The sequence below is a fragment of the Rhea pennata genome, chromosome 7, assembly GCF_028389875.1.
Source record: "Rhea pennata isolate bPtePen1 chromosome 7, bPtePen1.pri, whole genome shotgun sequence".
Lineage (NCBI taxonomy): Eukaryota > Metazoa > Chordata > Aves > Rheiformes > Rheidae > Rhea > Rhea pennata.
The window spans coordinates 6,423,152-6,444,874 of NC_084669.1; the positions used below are offsets into that span (position 1 = coordinate 6,423,152).

General features: G+C 41.6%; 1 protein-coding gene across 4 annotated transcripts in view; it reads left to right on the plus strand.

Annotated features, from left to right (window-relative positions):
• The first annotated feature begins 335 nt into the window (after positions 1–335).
• Positions 336–21,723, plus strand: part of RGS10 (regulator of G protein signaling 10) — a 28,673-nt gene continuing 7,285 nt past the window's right edge. For all 4 annotated transcript variants that reach the window (XR_009958969.1, XR_009958970.1, XR_009958968.1 and 1 more), the window contains exons 1-5: positions 336–440; positions 9,390–9,508; positions 10,978–11,064; positions 17,413–17,556; positions 21,189–21,358. Coding sequence is in view for 1 of the 4 variants with exons in the window: in XM_062580350.1 (XP_062436334.1) it covers positions 392–440; positions 9,390–9,508; positions 10,978–11,064; positions 17,413–17,556; positions 21,189–21,335 (546 nt within the window). In the remaining 3 variants the exon portion in view is untranslated. The remainder of the gene's footprint in view (positions 441–9,389; positions 9,509–10,977; positions 11,065–17,412; positions 17,557–21,188; positions 21,359–21,723) is intronic.

Here is a 21,723-nt window from a genome sequence, read left to right on the forward strand (position 1 = left end):
GCGGCTCGTTTCCAAGCGCGGGCGCCTCCCGGCGGCGCGGGCGCTGCTGCGCTCTGGGCGGGCGAGGGGCGCGCGGCGGCAAACACAGAAACTGAGAGCGGGCTCTTCGCGAAGAGCCGGGGCCGGGGCCGCGGCCGGGCCGGCCGCGGCGGGCGCCCCGCGCCGGTGCCTCTCCGCGGCCCCGCGGGCGGGCTGGCGCGGCCGTTGGGGCGCGAGGGGCGGCCGTTGGGGCGCGAGGGGCGGCCGTTGGGGCGGGGCGCGGCGCCTCCGCCGGGGGAGGGGGGCGCGGGCCGTGGGGGCGGGGGCGGAGATCGGCGGCTGCCGCGGCGCGGCGTGGCGCGGCGGCCGCCCCTGCGGGAGCGGCAGCGCGGGGCGGCGCGGGCGCCCCGCGATGTTTAACCGGGCCGTGAGCCGGCTCAGCAGGAAGCGCCCGCCTTCAGGTAACGGGGGCTGGGGCGAGGCGGCCCCGCGGGGAGCCGGGCGCCGGCGGAGCGGAGTCGCGGGGGGAAGCGCCGCCGAAAGGGGAAGGGCCGCGGTTTTCTTCTGACGGAGCGTCTGGGCGCGGAAGCGCCCGAAGCCCCGCGGCCAGCTGCGCGGGGCCGGGAGCGGCGGCCGCGGCGAGCCCCGGCCCTTGGAGCCGCTTGCGGGGCCGCAGCGCCGCGGCGGCTGGACCGTGTCGCCTCGGGAGCCTTTGCTCGGCCACGGCCGCTTCCCGGCTTGAGCAGGACTCGCCTGTTGTAAGCACAGCAGAAAGTTCCCTTGAGAGCAGGGTCTCCTGCCACTTCCCCAAACCCGCGTTTATGCAGTACTGGGACAACAAACTATCGGTTTAGCTGTCTGGTTCGTACGTAACGGACCAGCTACTGAGAATACGCTACGCGCTATGAATGAAATGCAAATGAAATGCTGCCTGGGCTGTGGCAATATGCCCTTATCTTGATTTTGATAACGCTTGGGTTTAGCAATATCAAATAGACTTAAACTCGCAAGCAGCGCTGCTGGTGGTTCGTACTGCCGTGGGCCCGTCGGTTGCTTTTCGGGCTGTGCCGCGTGTAGCACGGCTTTAGCGGCGCGGTGCACGTGCAGCTCTGCCCCTTGCCTGCGCTGTCTCGCCCTGCGGGTGAGCCCTGCAGGTGGGGAGCTGGCGGGGGCAAAGCCTGGGGGCTTCTGCCGGCGAAATCCATAACAGGCTGTGTTACGAACACGAGATTTATTAACTGCGTCTTGGAAAGAAGCAGCGCTCATCGCACTAGAGCAGCGGTGCAGAAGAGGGAGCTGAACTCTCTGAGGCTTATGCCTCATCAGCTAAATTTTAATTATAATCTATTGCATATTGCTGTTGTTGGTAATGATGCAACAGCTCGGAAGAGCAGGGCTTGGCTCTCCAGCTGGAATTCACTTGGAGGAGTTTGTGTTTGCAAGGACTGTCTTGCACTTGAAATAGAAGTCACTGAGCCCTAATAAACACGCCGTGTTGGCTGCTGATGGGCTTTCGGGACGCATTGGTGCTCTGTTACGGGACATTTTATGGCGCAGTATCTCTGACGCAGTAAGTTTATAGATTCAAAAGGAGTAATGTATATCACTGTAAAAAGGCCTGGAATAAAAATTATAAACTGAAATCCTAGAAAACCACACTGCTTTTGGACTATGTATTAAATTAGTATTACAATGTTTCTAAGAGCAGCCAAATGTGGTGTTTGTCTAGAGTTTTTTGGAGCTTTTTTTGTTTGAGGGTATATGCCTAGTGAATATTTCCAGAGATGCTACGAAAGCAGAATGTCTTTTTTATTTCCTTCCTTATAGTTAAAACTGGCATCCAGTAGTCATCTGTTGTTAGAGACGGTCAAAAGAGGATGTTAAAGCTCTTGCTCTGAACAACTAAAGCATGTAAAGGACAACCTTTCTGTAGTGGAAAGGTCCTATAAAACACAGCAGTTACTAGGAAAAGATTCATCCAGTGGCGTGTGGATACATGGAAAGTAAGAGAATTTTCCCTCTTTCGTTCCCACTGTTTCATAACTCTGGATTATTAATTCCATACTGGTGGTTGTAGCTGGATAGGCTACACCATCCCGTTGACTGTAGGACAAGGTATTCAGAGTGCTTTTAAAATAGTAATAAAAAGGCTTGGAGTTTACAGGTTTCTGAAACATCTATGTAAAAAAAGAGGGGAAAATGCATGCAGTATGATTGAAAGTTTTTTCAAGATGAGTTTGTAAGAAATTGGGAAGGATTTTCTTAATGTTGCATGTGGATGTTGTGTACTGGTGTTTAGGCATAGAAAAAGGAATATGCTATGTATTCTTGTCATATGGGCTGATTGCATGCCTGCTGTCTTTTGTTAAGAAGTTTGCAAAGGGTTTGTGTGGCAAAAAGCCCACTAAAATCAGGTATTTTGTTAGGTGATGCGTTTAATATGATTCTGTGAAGTGTATGAATTTGTGCCATTCAATACAATGGTGTGAAAACCACTGTATGAACAGTTTGAGGATTAAGACTGCTTGGGGGACTGTTGTTGTGTGTAGTCCTGGAAGGCAGTGGGATTAGTACATCTAACTCAACCAGATATACTTGAAAAAACTCCAAATGTTTGGTAAGTTTCCTCATTTTTTGTGGTTGTTGAAAGCCAGGGCCAAAGTCATGAGTTTTGATCTGTGAGGTTGTATCTTTTGATGTTATTAACTTTGTATGGTTTCAGTCCAAGCTCTTATTTGGAGAATGCAAATATTGCTGGTTTTGATACAATGTTTCATATGATGATTAGAATCTTTTTACACTACTTTTTTACACTTACCTTTACATATATGGCTTAAAAAAAGAATCTTTGTCCACCAGCTAATGCTGCAGTTCAGTGATGAGAAACAAAGCTTCTATAGGATTCTTCTCTAAAATAATGCTCCAGCCAATGTAACTGCCTAGTTGTCAGCTCAATATAGGATTCTTTCCTGAAATAGTACTGCAGTCAAAATAATTACTTAATTATTTGCTGCGTTTGTACAAGCAACTGGCCAGTGCACATACTGCAGACGAGTGTATTATGGTCATATACTCAGAGGAAAGTTTGTTTCAGCAGAGACTCTACAACCGTGTTTCAGTGAACATGTTTTGTCAGCTTTCTCTGCTTACTGGTTTCTGATCTGCCTGAAAGACAGTGAGTGCTTTTCTATCCCGTTGAGAAATAGTAGATTTAATTTGCATCTCTATCATCTGTTGCACATTTTGTATATTTCTCATGCAGAAATATCAGTAGAACTCTTCTTCTTTAACTCCCTTATTATCACACAAAATTGTCACCCAGTTTTCAGTAACAGCAAATATCTGCCTTTTGCATCTAAGTGATCAAAGTAGATTATATATTTTGAATATTTCAAGTTGGTATTGAGATTTTTTTTTCCAAGTGTAAATTATGAAATGTGGTCACCATTTTACAGAATAAGTTATCTCTATAAATGGCAAATGGAGATAAATAAGTTTCAGAGGGTTATTCATTTAATTATAGTTATTGTCGCATTATATTCTACAATAAATATATTAGAATTACATTAAGTAGTACCTCAATGGAAGTATTATTTTAAGGTAACTTAGTAAAATATTATGAGATACAAATGTGGGGATTAGCTTCTCAAGTCATTTGTGAGCAAAAGCTCATTCCTATCTTCTAAGATCTTAAAAAAAAAAAAAGTTGCACAGCAAATGAAACTACACAGGGGTGGGAATCTCTGATTCTAATTAGAAAAAATGTTTATGTCTGTTTATTAAATGGAGTGTAATAAAAATACCTAGCAGTTTTAATATCCTTGTAGAATTTCAGAGTGTTTGCTACTGTTGTGTATCGTATCTAGCCCATTTACATTTGTGCTGAGGGGGAAGGGATGCTAATGTTTCATGGCAGTTGTAAAGAAACAGTGAAAATGGGGATTTGTGGTACTGAGCTCAGGAGGAAGGAGCTTCAGCAGGGCCATGCCCTGCACACAGCCTTGAGCACTGCTGAGTTGTTAGGATATTCTCTAGCATGGCTTTAGTGCTTATCAGCTACGCAAATTCAGCTGTCTGAATTTGGCCAAGAGCTCCTTGCTCACCCATGCAAGCGCAGCTTGCAGCCTAGTTCAGGCCAGCCAGTGTTCCCAGTAGGCTATATGGGTGCAGTTACTTTGTTTTTGTGGGACTGACAGGACAAGAGGTGTGCTATGCTTCTTGAGCACAGGGCCAAAAAACATTCTGTGGCTGATTTTATTCATTATATAGATGAGGTCTGAGGGTCTGTCTCCATCATGACACTGCATCTGACATTTTCTGCCTCAGTATGGACTGATAGCCCAGATTCCCTGCTTCTCAGTTGGGTGCCGTAGCCCAGGCTGAGCCAGGGTTATGACTGCTAGCAGGACCTGTGCTTGCCAGCTCAGATCTGTACTACAGTGTTAGCACACTCTACAGTGCTAGCTCTGTTGGGATAATCTCTGCTTTGAGGAACTCTGTTTAAATTAATGAGACAAGGGATAAATGAAAAGGAATTCATTGTATCAGCAATGAACAGGTGAATGTCTTCAGTGCTGCAGTTATTTTGGGGTTGTGGGGAGCTGGTTAAGTGAAAAAAAAATTGAATAACAGGATCCTAGAAAATGTGATTCAGTGGAATGAACATTAGGAAGTCATGTAGTTCCTCCCTTCCAAAACTAAAACTTGCTCTACTAAAGCTAGAGGAGAAAAAGGAGGAGGTAAGGAGAATGGGAGCAGGGTCATAGGAGAGCATAGGTTCAAAGGATGCTGCAGAAAAAGAGGAGGAATGTAAATGGAGATGGAGTCAGGTTGTGCTGGGTAGACTGGAACAGAGAGGAAGGTGATGCAAATGGTGGTCAGTGGAGAACGGCCAACATGAAAACAGTAAAATGTTGGAAACAGTGACAGCAGCTAGAAGGAAAGTGGACTGACGGTATCCTGGGTGCCTGAAAGCACTTGCCCCTGCTCCACACAGGTAATGGTGTTGTGCTCAGATTTAGTTATTCCCAATTAAATCTTTCAGATTTTAGTAAGATTAGATGCTTAGATACTTTGCATTAAGTTCTTAAAATAAATCTTACAAATGTTAATCAAGTGCCACATCCTTTTGAGGGAGGGAAGGGAAAACAGGTACTGATAGTTTTCTGCGCTACTGTGTCACAAAAAAGTCTGCGGTAGTGCTTTAGGAACATCCCTCAGGCTGTGACTCTGGGACTTCAACTCTTAGGCCCTGGGGGGAAAATTATTTTTCTTGTACAGAACTGTAGGGATAGCTTACTGCTTTGAAGACAAATCTGTCACAGTCTTTGTCCAAAGAGGTTACAGTCTATGGCTTGGATTCCAAAACCTTTTATGCAGGGATATAGTCTTGCGTTCATTGTGTAAGAAATTTGAGATTGGTGTTGTGACCCTATCATAAAGGGAAACCATCACAGACAAAGGAGAGACAAGATTTATGCATGAAGAATGTAGCTTGCAGTGACCATTTGCTCAGTCATTTTAGATGTATTCCTTTCTTTTGTTTGTATTTACTTGTGAGTGTGTAAAGCTCTCTAGTATTAAGCAATGAGAATGGACTCCGCAGCTTTAGGAAGTTTACCTCTTTTGCAGCTTTGTAATTCCTCCTGTAAAAGAACACTGCTAGAGAACCATCAAGGAAGAAAAGGATGCTTTCACTCCTTTAAACTACTCATCCATCTCATTGTTAGAAAAATGAACTTATTCTCCAGATCTACAGGAACCAAAACTCAGCAGGCTTTCATAGAATCAGTAAGGTTGGAAGGGACCTCTGGAGATCATCTAGTCCAACCTTCCTGCTCAAGCAGGGTCACCTAGAGCAGGTTAGACAGGGTTGCATCCAGGCAGGCCTTGAAGATTTCCAGAGAAGGAGACTCCACAACCTCTCTGGGCAACCTTGTCCAGGGCTCTGTCCCTCTCACAGGGAAGAAATTCCCCCTCACGCTCAGGCAGAACTTCCTGTGCTTCAATTTCTGCCCATTGCCTCTTGTCCTGTCACACGGGACAACTGAAAAGAGTTTGTCCCTGTCCCCTTGGCACCTTCCCTTCAGATACTTGTACACATTGATATGATCCCCCCTCAGCCTTCTCTTCCCCAGGCTGAAGAGGCCCAGCTCTCGCAGCCGTTCCTCATAGGGCAGGTGCTCCAGCCCTCTGATCATCTTTGTAGCCCTATGCTGGACTCTCTCCAGTAGCTCCATGTCTCTCTTGTCCTGGGGAGCCCAGAACTGGACACAGTACTGGAGATGAGGCCTCACCAGGGCTGAGTAGAGGGGCAGGATCACCTCCCTCCACCTGCTGGCAACACTCTTCCTAATGCACTCCAGGACATCATTGGCTTTCTTGGCCACAAGGGCACATTGCTGGCTCATGGTCAACTTGTCATCCACCAGCACTCCCAGGTCCTTCTCTGCAGAGCTGCTCTCCAGAATGTCAGCCCCCAGCTTGTACTGGTGCCTGTTGTTATTTTTCCCTAGGTGCAGGACCCTGCACTTGCCCTTGTTGAACCTCAGGAGGTTCCTGTCCGCCCAGCTCTCCAGCCTGTCCAGGTCTCTCTGAATGGCAGCACAGCCCTCAGGTGTGTCAGCCACCCCTCCCAGCTTGGTATCATCAGCAAACTTGCTGAGGAGGCACTCTGTCCCCTCATCCAGGTCATTGATGAAGAAGTTGCGCAGGATGGGGCCCTGGGGGATGCCACTAGCCACAGGCCTCCAACTGGACTCCACGCCACTGGTGGCGATCCTCTGAGCTCTCCCTTTCAGCCAGTTCTCAATCCACCTCACTGTCCACTCGTCTAACCCACACTTCCTGAGCTTCTCTAGGAGGATGTTATGAGAGACAGTGTCAAAAGCCTTGCTGAAGTCAAGGTACACAATGTCCACTGCTCTGCCCTTGTCTACCCAGCCAGTCATGCCATCATAGAAGGCTATCAGGTTGGTTAAGCAGGATTTCCCCATGGTGAATCCATGCTGGCTGCTCCTGATCACCTCCTTCTCCTCCATGTGCTTGGAGATGACATCCAGGATGAGCTGTTCCATCCCCTTTCCAGGGATGGAGGTGAGGCTGACCGGCCTATAGTGGCCTGGGTCCTCCTTCTTGCCCTTTTTGAAGACTGGAGTGACATTGGCTTTCTTCCAGTCCTCAGGCACCTCTCCAGTTCTCCAGGATCTTTCAAAGATGATGGAGAGCGGCCTGGCAACAACATCCGCCAGCTCCCTCAGTACCCGTGGGTGCATCCCCTCCAGGCCCATGGATTTGTGGATATCTAGCCTGCCCAGAAGGTCTCTAATCCTATCCTCCTCGAACAAAGGGAAGTCTTCCCTTCTCCAGACTTTCTGTCTCGTCTCTGGGCTCCAGGGTTCTTGAGGGCTGCCCTTAGCAGTGAAGACTGAAGCAAAGGTGGCACTCAGTAATTCTGCCTTTTCTGTATCCCTTGTCACCAGGGTCCCTGCCCCATTCAGGGGCCCACATTTTCCCTAGTCCTCCTCTTGCTGCTGATGTATTTGAAGAAGCCCTTCCTGTTGTCCTTGGCATCCCTTGCCAGACTCAATTCCAGCTGGGCCTTAGCCTTCCTCGCCACATCTCTACATACTCTAACTGCACTCTTATAATTCTCCCAAGCAGCCTGTCCCCTCTTCCACAGTCTGTGTATTTTCTTCTTCTGTCTGAATTTGACCAAGAGCTCCTTGCTCACCCATGCAGGTCTCCTGCCCCTTTTGCTGCACTTCTCACTCATGGGCATGCACCGCTCTTGAGCTTGGAGGAAGTGATGTTTGAATACTAGCCAGCTCTCCTGGACCCCCCTTCCCTCTAGGGCCCTAACCCACGAGATTCCTCCAAGCAGGTCTCTGAAGAGCCCAAAGTCTGCTCTCCTGGAGTCCAGGGTTGCGGTCCTGCTTGTTGCCTTACTTCTTTCCTGCAGGATCCTGAACTCCACCACCTCGTGGTCACTGCAGCCAAGGCTGCCCCCAACCTTCACATCTCTAACCAGTCCCTCTGTGTTGGTAAGGACAAGGTGCAGCAGGACACCCTTCCTCGTAGGCTCCTCCACCATTTGTGAGAAGCAGTTACCATCAATGCGTTGCAGGAGCCTCATGGACTGTTTGTGCCTTGCTGTGTAGTCCTTCCAGCAGATGTCGGGGTGGTTGAAGTCCCCAGAAGAACCAGGGCCTGTGATGATGAGGCTACCTCCAGCTGTCATGCCAATATTTTGTAGGGTTTTAACACTAGTGTTATCATTCTGATAGTATAACTCTATAGTTTTTTTTTTTGAGATACTTGCTGAGGTTTAGTTTCATGTGGGGGGAAGGGTTTTAAACAGAAGTTACTAGGCCCCATATTTCTGGCAAGTTGCTAGGGAGGAATGAAGAGATTGGAAAGTAAATGAAAGCAGTATTGTTTACAGTGAGAGTTTTGTGCACCTTTTCAGTGTGTAGTGGCTTTAAGCAGTGCTCTTAGGCTAATTTCTCATGCCCCATGCTCCCACTGTCTCCTCCTTCTCTGGACATTTTGGGTGTAAGAGGAAAGGAAGCCAAGCTCTTTGTCTATTTTGAGCTTTTCAAATCAGCAGTATAATTTCCTGTTTTTTCTCTAATAATTGATCTTCTGACTTTTTGGTATCATCAGCCTTGGATTTAATACACTTGTCCCTAGGATAAAAACTTTCAAAAAATATATACAATCTCTCCTCTCTATAAGAAAGCTAATTGGCAGCTAAGTTGTGGGAACAGTCCTGAAAAACCTATTAAAGCAGAATTCCAGTGAACTTAAAAACAAACAAAAGAAAAAGACACCCAAACACCTAGTTGCCCAATAGCAAATTGACTAAGCTGGAGCAAGGCTCTTCTGCCAGCTCTTTGTCCTTCCATTTGAATAGGTTAACATGTTAGACTTAATCTTCTGTTGGGGAAAAAAAAAAACAAAAAAACCCATTTTTCCCTCTCTTCTTTCTTCCTTCTTCCAAAACCCTATGGTGATGATTCTTTTTCTTAAAAATAAATTTCGTGTATGTGGCCGAAGAGGATTTGCTTCACGCAAGCCAATATCATTGACAGTGCCAGAAAAAGGCGAATGGTCCTTTTTACTGCACAGGCTGCGGTCATTGTGTTCCACGTGCAAAAGGTGCTTGAACTGCTATAAAACAATGACAGTGCCTACCTACATGCTCATGAATTATCTGAGTGCAAGTTTTTTTTTTTAACCTCCTTAGAGGCAAAGCAGAATTCAAATATGTGTGTGTGTTTATTTTCAGTTTTATGGTGTTTCCTTTTAAGAAAGCAACTGTAACCCAAGGGTGGGGAGGGCAATGGGGAAGAAATGTATGTGATATTCATTGCTCCTTATAAAGATGGTGTTTTTTTCAATTTTTCCAGAGATAAATGACAGCGAGAGTCACCCAAGCAGCAGCCACCAGGCCTTGAAAGGAACCTCAAAATGGGCTACATCACTGGAGAATCTCCTTGAAGATCCAGAAGGAGTTAAACGATTTAGGGTTGCTATCTTAACTATCGATATTTATATAAACCCAAACTAGGATTTAAAGATGAATGATTCTCAGTATAAATGGTGTAGCTGTTCCAGTGCCGTAAGCACCTGGGCATACATCTGACTAGATATGTACAGTGAGTAGAGATGGGCAAGTTTTAGAGCTGTGGCATTTGCTGAGCTTCTGTGGTGTCTTCTGCCCATTGTCACTAGAGCTGTGCTCTCATTAAGCACAGGGAAGACTTTTGGTTGCATCTTTCTAATGAGATCTGTCAACTTTTGAAAGGATTAACAAGACACTATTAGATTAACAACAGTCCTTGAGCCGTTGATCTCTCTTGCCATGTGCCATTTATTACTGAAGACTGATCCTGCATTCCTTGTTCTCATAAGTGATCATTACTCAAGCACTAAGTTACTGCTAACTGCTAAGGGACCTGAATAACTGTATGACTCTTCTTCTGTGTTGTAACAGCTGTACCAAAGGAAATCCCTTTAACTTTACTACAAACTGTGGGCTAGTATAGCTCTAAATGCAGGCTTGAGGCTTTTTGTGGCAAGTTGGTCTTTCAAGGCCTTTTTGTCAGAAGTCAGAGGGATTAGCTATACGAATAGGACTACCTACTGGAATATGGTTTTGTGGATCCAAGCCCTGAGACTGGGATGAAATGATTTTCTGACAGACTGGTTAAAAGTGATGTAAACCAGAACTACAAAATCCTGTGTGATTTAGAATTCTTAAAAAAATCATCACTAAAACATTATTTAATCTCTAATACTTGAAAGTGAAAATTGAGCATCTCAGAGCTATAAATATTTCAGCCATTACTTTTTTTATAAATAAGTTTAATGTACTTTTCACTCATTTTAAAATGTACTTTGCTTTGGAAGAAATGTACTTTGTTTAAACTAGAGAATGCAAATGCATCTTGTGCTTTAATTTACTTAAGTAAATTTATTGCCACTGATGATCATGTTTAGAAACTCTTTTATTAGTAGAGCTCTAGTCATTAAAAATATCATAAAGAGACTAGACTACAATCCCAGGTGATTTGTGGCTGTCATTAGTTTGTTACACTTACCTGCTAATGAAATCATCATGTATTTTTGGATTTCCCTCTGAGCAATGGTTCAGTAAATGGCTGAGTAGAATTGCTCAAGTTGCTTAAGGGAGACTGAAGAAACTGCTCTTACTTACTGAAGAACTCTGTCATTAAATGTAGCTCATCATTCTTCTGGAATGTGCTCTTACAGTGCCAAGTATATTATTGTTCATTGTATGCAAGTTGTGTTTAGGTGCTACCAGTGCAGTGGTTCTGTTGCACTATATTATGTAAACTCGTATTGTGGCAAAATCAGCTTTAGGCAGCATCTAGTTTTAATAGTTGTAGTAGGACAAGAGAAAAACAATTGAGAAATTGGATCCTAACTTTTGATATATTCTTTTTTTTTCCTGCCTCCCACTCCCTTCCCTAGGAATTTTTAAAGAAAGAATTTAGTGAAGAAAATGTTTTGTTCTGGCTAGCATGTGAAGAATTTAAGACAACACAGGGGAAAAAACAGGTATGCTTTGTAAATAATTTTTATTTGTCAACAAGTACTTGGAGCTATAACGTTTTTAACTGCTATTTTCCTGTGAGTGCGAATACATTTATTTGAAAGAATTTCACTTAAATCATCCTGGTGGAATTGTTTGGAAACAAAGCTAGTTTTATTTCAAATCAAAACAAAATGCTGAAATTTTCAAATTTCCTATGTTTTGAAAACTCTGAATTTTCTGTTGTTGCTTTGGAATAGCAAAAGGTTTATTTCAGTAATTTTACCACATCTTTTTTTAAAAAATATAAAGATAATTAATCCTAAAATATCTAAAGCATAATGGATGTTACATGAAAATATGCAGCATTTAGTGTAACATAATAAAAGCAATGCAAACAAAATGTTTCACTATACCAAAATGAAATGTTTTGCCTTATCCAAAAAAAGAAATTGGGAGTGTTAATTTAGATTTTTGTTTAAATTTTTGTTCAAATTGATAGACTTCTACAGAATACTTACATTTCCATGAAAACTGTATTTTCCAGTACAAAATATTCCATGGAAAGTTTTTCAACGAAGCACCTCAAAAAACTTTTTTCCACTGCTTGGGTCTGTGTCCACATTTAGATCTAACATGAATGCAAGATCATCTTTCACATTTGGGCTTTAAAATATGTTGAGTCAGGCCTAAAATACATACTATGTTTTGTTTGCTTGTTTCTAAATTGCTTTTGTGAATTTTTGACAAATTTCTTTTTTTTTTTTTTTTTTTTTTAATGTTCTAGACTAGGCGTCCTTGAGGATAAAACAAAGTAGTTGCGAAACTCCAACTGAATATAAGCTTTTGTTGTTTGTTTTATATCTTGCTGTTGCGTTTTTCATATGTATCCTGGCGACAGATACAAATGTATAGCCCCTTCTACACTCCTCCAGCCGAAGGAAGTAGAGTGGCATGAGGAGGTGGGTCTGGGGAAATGCCACTTAAACCTGCTTCGGATGGGACAGTATGTGCTCTGAGTGCTGTCAGAAATACTGAGATGAGAAGCAGGCTATTGGAGGGATTCTAAAATACATACCCAAGAAAACTGTCTCAGTTCCTGGATCTGAACTAGGACTTCCTCTCATAAGGTCAGTCAGAAATTATCAGCTGGAAACTGTACTCCAGCAGAATATTAGGTTTTCAACGAAACATATTTTTGAGAGTTTATTTTTCACTGAAAAAGCACTCCTCCAAAACAAAGCAATTCACCTGTTTCCATTTTCAGTATTTTTTGGTGTTGATATCTCCATCAAACCCTCCCAAAATAACTATTTTTGCAAGAACAGAAAAACACTGTTCAATTTGAGTACAGATCTTGTAATACTTAGCACTACTGCAGTCACATGTATTTAGTTGTTTATCCTTCTTCATTAAGGTTCATGCATGCAGGTACTCTTCTAAATATCTGGTAACTGCAGTAATCTAACTGCAATAGCTAATCAGCTTATTTTTCTGCAGGATGTAAGGCAGAAAGAGAGATAAAGGGAATGAGATAGGATAAAAGAGAGAACTGTATGTGCTAGTTGCCACTATGATGGCAGCAACATCAGCAGCTGGAGTGATGATACTAGCCAGAGGTGGAATGGAAGGGGGTGTTTAAGCCGCAGCCTGTCTGGATTGCATGGGAAGCCAACTCCTGTCTGCACAAGCCCAGGACCATCAGTGCTGCTGACCTAGCTCAACTTTGGCACAACAGCTAGTACAGGTTTCATTACTGTCACGCTGTGGCAGAAGGCACTTTGACTATTTGTCTCCCTGTGTCCACACGGCATCTTGGCTGGTATGTTCAATATTCTGGACCTAGGATCTGGATAATCTTGACCCCCTTCCCTCTTCTGTAAATAACATTTGCTTTCTGAGCTAGGGAAATTCCATCCACCCTCACAATTTGTTACCAAATAGGAAGAGACTTTTGGTTTGTACAAGCCAGATGTTGTTTTGTATGTATGTTGCACAATGTCCTTGGTAGGAAATAGGCAGCGTTTTCCTGATACCTTTTAAACACGTATCAAACTGTATTTTAAAATGGAAAATCCTTATGTAAAGGTCCATGTTCTGCAGTGGTATAATAATCGTGTTTTCCCTTGTTTGTTTGTTTCCCTAATTTGCATATTTTTATCTTCCAGTTACTTTTTTAGGATTGTAAATGCTAATACAGGAATTGGTAAAAAAGATATACAGAGATAATAGCTCAGTGAATCCTTAAATAGATTGCTGAACTGAGTGGACAGAGATGTAACTAGGTTCTATTTAGATTCAATTATTTAGTACCAGTCATTACATACTATAGTGAATCTGGAATCTAGTACTACCAAAGCTATTACAGACAGGTGAATAAATATGCATCAGAATGATACAGATTTACAGTAAATTTTTATAGCTACTGTTTATGGATGGATTTGTTTACATAATTTACAGAGCTAGAAGAAGCACTAAAATAGAAACCTTTTCAGTGTTAATGATAGCATGAGGCATGAATTAGTCTTCTGAAAGTGATTTTTGCAGAAATTGCATTGTATCTAAGGTGAGCAAAGGGAGGTATTCTAAAAACATTTTTGTTTCTTCTATAATCTGCCTCTCATTAAAACTATATTGATAGGATGTTAGGTTCTGAAATGGACTGAATATGAAAAGGAAGTGAGTGGAAAGGAGGCTCCTGGGTGTATGATTTTTGGTTCTTCCTGTAATCCCAGGATTTAGTAGATCTTAAATATGGCTCTACCTGCCTACCAGTAGCTAGTAGCAGCAGTGTGTGTTATGGCTGCAGAGATCAGGAACCCTTTCACATTTTCTGGAAGTATACTATTAAGAAACAGAAAAATACGTGCAGCAAATGACCTCTGTTAGTGTCAGGCATGCCTCACTTGGGTGTTTCAAATAAAATAAAATAAAATAAAATAAAATAAAAAAGTCCTGATAAGTCCCTTGGTCCAGACAGTCCCAGCTAGTATATTGGTATACTTTGCACAGGAGATACTGTCGGGGAACTGACACTTCCATGTGAGGGTGGTCCTAAAACGTTTTTCCCGAGCAAAGATCTTCAGAGCAGAACTAGACTAGTAAATAATTATACATTCCTCAGCACTGTTTGATTACTGTGTTATGCTTTGAAACAAGCACAGGCTTTCCCGAGAAGGACTCTCTCCTGCCCTAACCAGTGCTGTCACCACCACCTTGTTGCATCCTCTTATATTCTCTCCTATCTGGAGACTCCAAGTGTTTGTTTTCTTGTTTTAGTGAGCTAATTCAAAATACATGCATGTTTTGGGAAGCAGAGGTGATTTTCATCATCTGCAGGGCTAGGCAGGAAGTAGACTCCATCATTGGTCTGGCATGTTTTAGATGGACTGGATTCTACCATATTTCCACAGCATGGAAGACACTCCTCGCCTCAGCCTGGGAAATATCTCTAGTTTAAAACAGAAAGCGTATTCTTTCTCTGTAATTCCTTTAAAACTGAAGTTAAATAGAAATATGACTTAGTGAAGACTGGGGAAGGAATTGTCAAGTCCAGTTGTAATAGTGAGCTCTGCTGCCAACCATATGGTGCTCGTCTTAGGACACCTGCTTTATTATTGAGATGAGAGTGCTAGGGACCAAAGTATAAATTTATAATTGTTTTATTGGAATTAGTCATATGCAGTTGCATTTGTAATTGTTAATGAACTAAACAGCATGTCCACTGTGCTACTTCCCAAGGTTAAAATGTTTCTTTTCTTTTTCAGATTTTTCAGATTTTTTCTGCCACCTATGTAGAATGTGGCAATAGTTAAACAGAGTTATGATGGTACGCAGGTGTTAACTGCTGGACTGCGTGTTCTGATGAGCATCTGGGACTTCCATTCACCTCATTTGGGAACCACACAGATATGAGAGCTGAATTTGGCCTTAGGAAAGGAGTGGGAAAGAATATTGTATCCATTTGAAATACTGAGGGGGATTTCTGTAGACAGAACTTGTATTCCAAATTCAGATTTGGCAGGGATGCTGGGGTAAGCACAGATCTGCAAGTGAAAAGTGCCAGAAGTCCTTTAATAACCACCTGTGAACAAGCTCTCAGTTTAAGTATTGTTTAGAATTCAGAGTACAGTCTCCTGTGCAAAGGCATTAGTTTTGGGCTGAGACAGAACAAAGAATGCCACCTGCTGAATTGGTAACATCACTTTCTTCTCTGCATGACCTTGGCTTTTCCTGAACATCAGTTGGGGAGTGTATAAAGAAAGACTGGCAGCTTTAGCTGTATTTTCATACTATTTTTTAAAATTAATTTTAGTTCAACTGATGTGCCACTGAAGCATAGAGATAGTATAATAGTTGTTTCCATGTGCAGCAGAAGATGTAAAGTTTGGTGCTTTTCCATGTTCTCCATTACCATGCTGTCAGACCTGCATCTCTGCAGTGACCCCTCTCCCTACCACAGCACTTTCACTTCCTTCCTTTGTCATTCAGCCCCTCAAAAGCCAGAGATCCTCCCCATTTCACCAACCTCCCACACAGTCTTCTTGTTCCCCCCATGTTCTCTAAACTTCCTCACAGTACTTCTAGTTTCTTTCATGTTTCCTCTCAAGCTTTCCTCTGCTCCTACGCAGCTTGCTGCTGTGTTCCCTGTGCGAGGAAACATCATGAGTTGTGGCTGATTTGGAGCTATGTATGTATTGACTACCCAAACAGTAAGTACATGCTGGCAGTTCAAGTAGAGTAGATAACTTCTGAACATATATTGCAGCTTTTCCCTTCAGTGGTTGTGCTGTTTTTTTTTTTTTCTTTTTTTCTAGCCACTCTTTTCCGTGGAATTAGTAGGGATGTTAATATTTTTAAGACCTTTACCCCTCTCTGAAATACAGTTGAAATTGGACAACAAGTTCAAAAATTGCTTAGGAAGGACTGACTGACAGCACAATCGCATAGGCTTTCTCATGCAGTGGCTAAAGGTACCCAGTATACTGTGCCTGCACTAAGACTTGAGCTTTACCAGTTAAAGCAGTCACACCTGTGAGTGATAAATTGCTGGCATTTTCATTTAGAACACACTAAGTGTGTTCTAAGGACACCCAGTCCTCCTTGATCTGCAAAACTGCAAAGGTTGCAGATCTTCATAAAACACTCCGTTGTGGCTAACGAGCACATGCCTAGTCTTATCCACTAGATGAATATCTATTTTAAAAAGGAATACTGCTGGAAAATGTGTCCCCCTCAGCACTGACAGAGTTAACTCTTTAGAGCTTATGAATTGTTGAACATATGTAGCTTTTCTTTTAATTATACCCATATGTTGATTCAGAACAAGCTTAGCTGATGATACAGTCCTTTGGCTTATGCTGCTCTAGAGATACAGTTGCTCATTAAAAATACAATGAGAAATATTTATGAGTACCCACTGCTGATTATCTTATAGTGCCTGCTGCTCTGCAGGCTTTGTTTTATGTATGCAGAATTTAGAGTGCTGGAATGAGGCTTACATCATGTGCAGCTTTACAATACACTGTCTCACCAGGTCTTTCTTTTCTTATCTGATGTTCTGGTCAAGGGGGAACTTGCATTTAATTTCAGAGGATTGGACCATTTGTATACTGCTCTGAAGTGAAGAATGCTGGGTCAGGTCAAAATGTATCATTGTTACTGATTTATCAGGAGAAGACCACTGAAACAGATTGCTGAAATCAGAGCAAACACTAACAAGCTATTTTAGGCAAGTCACAACTACCCTTTTATCTGCTTTCAGAGGCTCTTGAGAATCTTGTCTTTACCAGTAACAAAAATAGTTGTTGGGTTTTTTAATCTTGTAGTCACAATGCAGATGAGATGTCCTGAGGTAAAAACACAGTTATGACAAAGCATATTAGCTCTATTACAAGTTGATCTAACTGTAGCATGCATTATACACTAAACTTTGTTTAGTTTTGCCTTACAGTAAGAATAAGTTTCCACGATGTTTTTTCCCTCTGGGTTCCTTGCATATACTGATTATACATTAGTAAAAATAGTCCTCTAAGTAGTGAAGACAAATTCTAGTTATTAATGCTGTGCAGTTTTACATTGGATACTCAGACATCACAATCTGCTGTTCAGCTGAGGTGCTTTATACCCCTAGCTGCCACTAATGTCAGTGTAGAAGTTGACCCGCAGTGATATATTTTTCCTCCAATATAAATATACATAGATCAACTTCCACATATATATTTATTTATTTTGTTTTTTTAATTTGGACTAGATTTTGTTTTTAAGATGCGGACCTCAAGAAGGAAGCAAGCTAGAGCTGCCCAAAGGAACCTTAACAAATACAGAGAATGTTTCTGAAGTAACTAATTATTTAAATAACTGTCCTTTTGCAGATGCAAGAAAAAGCTGAAGAAATTTACATGACTTTCCTGTCCAGTAAAGCTTCCTCTCAAGTCAATGTTGAGGGGCAGTCCCGTTTGAATGAGACCATTTTGGAGACGCCGCACCCTCTGATGTTTCAAAAACTCCAGGACCAGGTAAACTTATTTTCTTCCAAAACATGGCTGCCAGAGTTTTTGCCTGCTTTTTAACGGACTCTGGGTGTTATCTGGATAGGCTTTGTGTTATGGATCGGATGTGCTATGCACAAGGGGTCTAGTAGGCATGGATTTGTGCTGCTTCCACTTTGTGGCAACTGTCTCAGTAGCTCTGACAGTGGATGTGTGGTGATCAAGGTTCTTGGCCCTGTCTCAGTAGGGCCAGTTAGTGAAGAGATCCACACACAGCCATGTTAATTCCATTTCAGGACTTTCCAGGAAAATTAGATGCCGTTTGCTCCTGGCTTTTTTATTTTAGGTTGGGAATCACCCGCTGACTAGCTTTGTGCCTGCATTTCCCTGTGTAGTTGCTTGCACTGACTCATTGCTGGTGTTTGTTTCAGTTGTTGCCACTGGTTTCCTTGAGATCTCAAGATTATGTTAGGATTCCTCTCCTTGCTTTGTTTTGGTATTTATATTGATACGAATAAAACGCAACTTCCTGAAATAGCTCCCTCTTCTGTAGCACGCACAGCCCAGAAAAGGAGTTTGTATCTGCTTTACCTTTTCATCCAGAACTCAGGAGCTCTGGTAGGAATTGAGTAACTTTTTGCAGATTTGTCTTTTGATGGCAAGTTTTCTTATTTTTTATCTTATTTTAAAGCACAAGTTATGATGCAAGCTGTTTTTTTATCTACACCTTTCCAACACTTGCAGTCTGTTCTATTTTTAATTTCTGTACCATCCTCAGGGCTACTTGTATTTCCATTTGGCTCTTTTCTTTTGCAGAAAAGCAGTACACTGGTTTAGATAGCCTTGTCAACCTATTTCACATCAGGTACTGAATACATTAGTTGGGCACTGACTAGATTCATTGAGCTGGTCTGAGGAGTGAAGGATCTGCTGTCTTTCAAGCATTAACAGTGGAAATCTGTGAAATCCAGTTTCCATGAGAGAAAGCAATGTTTTTCGTGGAAGAACTTTTGTCTTGAGGGAAAGGGAAAGAAAATGCTCGTGTAAACCTTAGTATTGCAGTTCAGAGCAGGTGATTATGACAGTGAAACTGGAGAGACTATTGGAGTTGAAATGTTTTGGAGATTTGCAAAGGAGTGTACACTTATGGACCCAGGGATTAGTAACGTGGGAACTGGAGACATACGAAAGCAGCAGTAGAAGTGGGGAACTGGTGTGGGGAAGAATGCCTTACTGAAGAAAGTCTGAGCTTTTAAAACCAAATGCAGAACACTTATGGGTTGTTGCATGTCTCCACTGTTTGAGGCTTCTGTTTATTGTTAGATAATAGTTCAGGAAGAGTTATGTTCTTCTCTGGTTTTCAATCCTCATAAAGTTATGAAGAGTGGGCTAATTTGATCTCTGAAGAACAGTGTTAATACTGCTGGCACTGTGTGTTTGAAGTGTAAAAAGTCAGAGCTTGAAAGCAACAGTCTAGTTTCTAGCCCTAGTGATGCCTAGCGCTTCAGTTATCCAGCATACCTATTGATCTGAATGGGGCTATTCATGGAGTGTGATTCTGTGTAGGGGGGATGATTAACAGATACCTTAGAGGCAATTGGCCATGCTAAATGAAGTGGTATTAAAGTCATTCACAGAAATCTTGCAGGTAAATGTTCTTGCTCTACAGAAGTGATGAGGAAGAGAGGGAAAGGGAGGATTCTGCTTTTGCACATAATTATGAAATCTGTTATAAATATTAGGGTGACTAGACTCTAGGACTCTTATGAGAAAGTTTTAATCTTATAATATTCTTCCTCTTCGAGAGATGTTTTAGGTGATACTAGGAACAAGAGGGATTTAAGTTCTTAATACTGATTTATGAAGCTTTAATAGGTTATGTTTTCATTATAAAACATTTTTTTCCTTATGTCAATAAATTTAATTATAGTGTAGTTAGCCAAACCTATCCAGGAGGGGGACCTTTGACTTGCTTAATTGCATTGAGTTAGATCTCCAGTAGGATTCTACATCAAGAGGGTGAATTTTTCTTGACATTATTTTTGATTCATTCAGTATCTAGCTTGTAAAACAAGGTTTCAACTGTTTTAAACATGAACCTAAATGTTTAAATATGTAAACAAGCAGTGGTTAGTAAAATACTTCATGTTATTTATTTTGTAAAGAGGATATTTCACCTCAGGCACAGACAAGAACAGTTGTTTTGCGTATTTACCTTTTTATGTGTGTTCAGATTCCTTGAGAATGTGAAAAGAAAAAACAGTTTGAGACTTTTCCGTACAAACAGCAAAATCCAACTGTATTATCAGTTAGAAATGAGTCCTATAAAGCTAAAACTCCAATTATCCACACATGGAATGTATAGCTGTTCTTATTGCAGCAACTTAGAATCCAGAAATTCCTCTTAGAAACTTAGTTACTCTGGGTATCATCAAATGTAATCAGTCATGAAGCATGACTCAGAGAGGGTCCTCCAGTGAAATCATAGTTAGAGGGTGATGGAGGTTTTAGTTTTGCCTCAGATACAATTTTGAGGTTTTCTTTTTTTCCTTCACTACTGTTTCCAGCCCAAGCAAAATACAGTCCTGACCTTGACACCTGGATGGATTCCAGACTCCTTTCTCCAGCCCTTCTGTTTTTGAAAACTCCAAATTAGTTCTAGCTTTTTTGGTTTGAAATGGATAAAAATGGAAAACAGTTGTGTGGAATTGAGTCTAAACTGAAGCCCTGGGAGAGAAAAGCTATACTCAAGCTGGCTTCATGCTTCCATGCTGGCTGTATACTGGCTGTAGGAAGAAGGGCAGTTCTTGGGCAAGCAAAAAGCCTATGGAAAAACTTTTATCCGTCATCACTTTTTAACCACATTTTACCTGGCAAAGTACATCTGTACCAGATCAGCTCTTTGTGGCAGGTTACCTTGAACATTTTTGATCGAGTCTGAAATCAGTTTTGTCACTCAGTTTTATACTTATTTAAAATGGATGTAAGGATTGGCATAGGTTTAAAAAGCATTGGCTAATCCAGTTATTTGTTGCAGTTTCAATATTTCTTTAAATTATTTAGATGCTTTTCTTAATGTTCTAGTGCATTGCATGTGTAATCAACTATTCTGTAATGTTCTGCGTGACTGCAGTTAAGGTTGACAGGTTAAAGTAGCATAAAAAGTTACCTGTTCTTCTTCAATTCTGCTTAGTATCTCTGGTGTCTTCCTGCTGTCCTAACAGAATGACATCCTCACTAGATTTTACTCCCTGTGGCTCTGCAGAGCTAATGCTGTGGAAGGAATTGGATAATGTCCTGGCTTGTCTACATGTGTAGTTGTTAACTAATCATCAACTGTAAAATCCTGGCTAGTGGTGATGGCATATGACCTCTCACCTTCTATATTAGGTTTTCAAAGCTGGCTATCATGAAAAACATAACTGGACTCTTAAGCTAATGTAGAGGTTATCACAAAACAATGACTGGAACCCATAACACTGTTTGTTATATACCACCACTTTGAGAGTTTGAGATGTAATTTAATATCATGCTTTTTAGCAATTATATTTCAGTACTAACAGAACAAAAATACAGTAGATTTCATATACTGTCCTTCTCATTTAAAATCTATTTTTATTTAGGTCATTGTTTTTTGTATTGTTTTTTCTCTTCTCCAGATATTCAATCTCATGAAATATGACAGCTACAGCCGCTTCTTAAAGTCAGACATATTCCTAAACCATAAAAAGTCTGAGGACCAGGAAGAGAATTCACCAGAGGCTCAGACTGCAGCTAAAAGAGCATCAAGAATTTATAATACATGATACAAAGAACCTCTTTAGGAAAGGTGATATGATAACTAAATTTCACTCAGGAACAATCTTTAGGTTTATAGCAGTTGCATTTAGGTCTTTAAAAGCTCGGAACCTTTTTAAGAGATACTTACCTTCTTAATTGCTTGAATGACTAATTGTTTTTGCATGATAGCTAATAACCAAGCATCCAAGGAAAGACTGTTTCCTAGCTAAAAGGCTGAAGTATTCCTCCATAGCATGAATTGCATTTCATATTTCATAAGTTAAAATGCTTTCAATAGCTCTATTTTTGTGAGGCATCATGAGGCTAAGAAATGGAAGATTTATTTTTATTTTTACCTTCTCATTTTTATTTTTTACCTGCTTACGCATTTTGTATGCTGGGAGAAGCTATTGA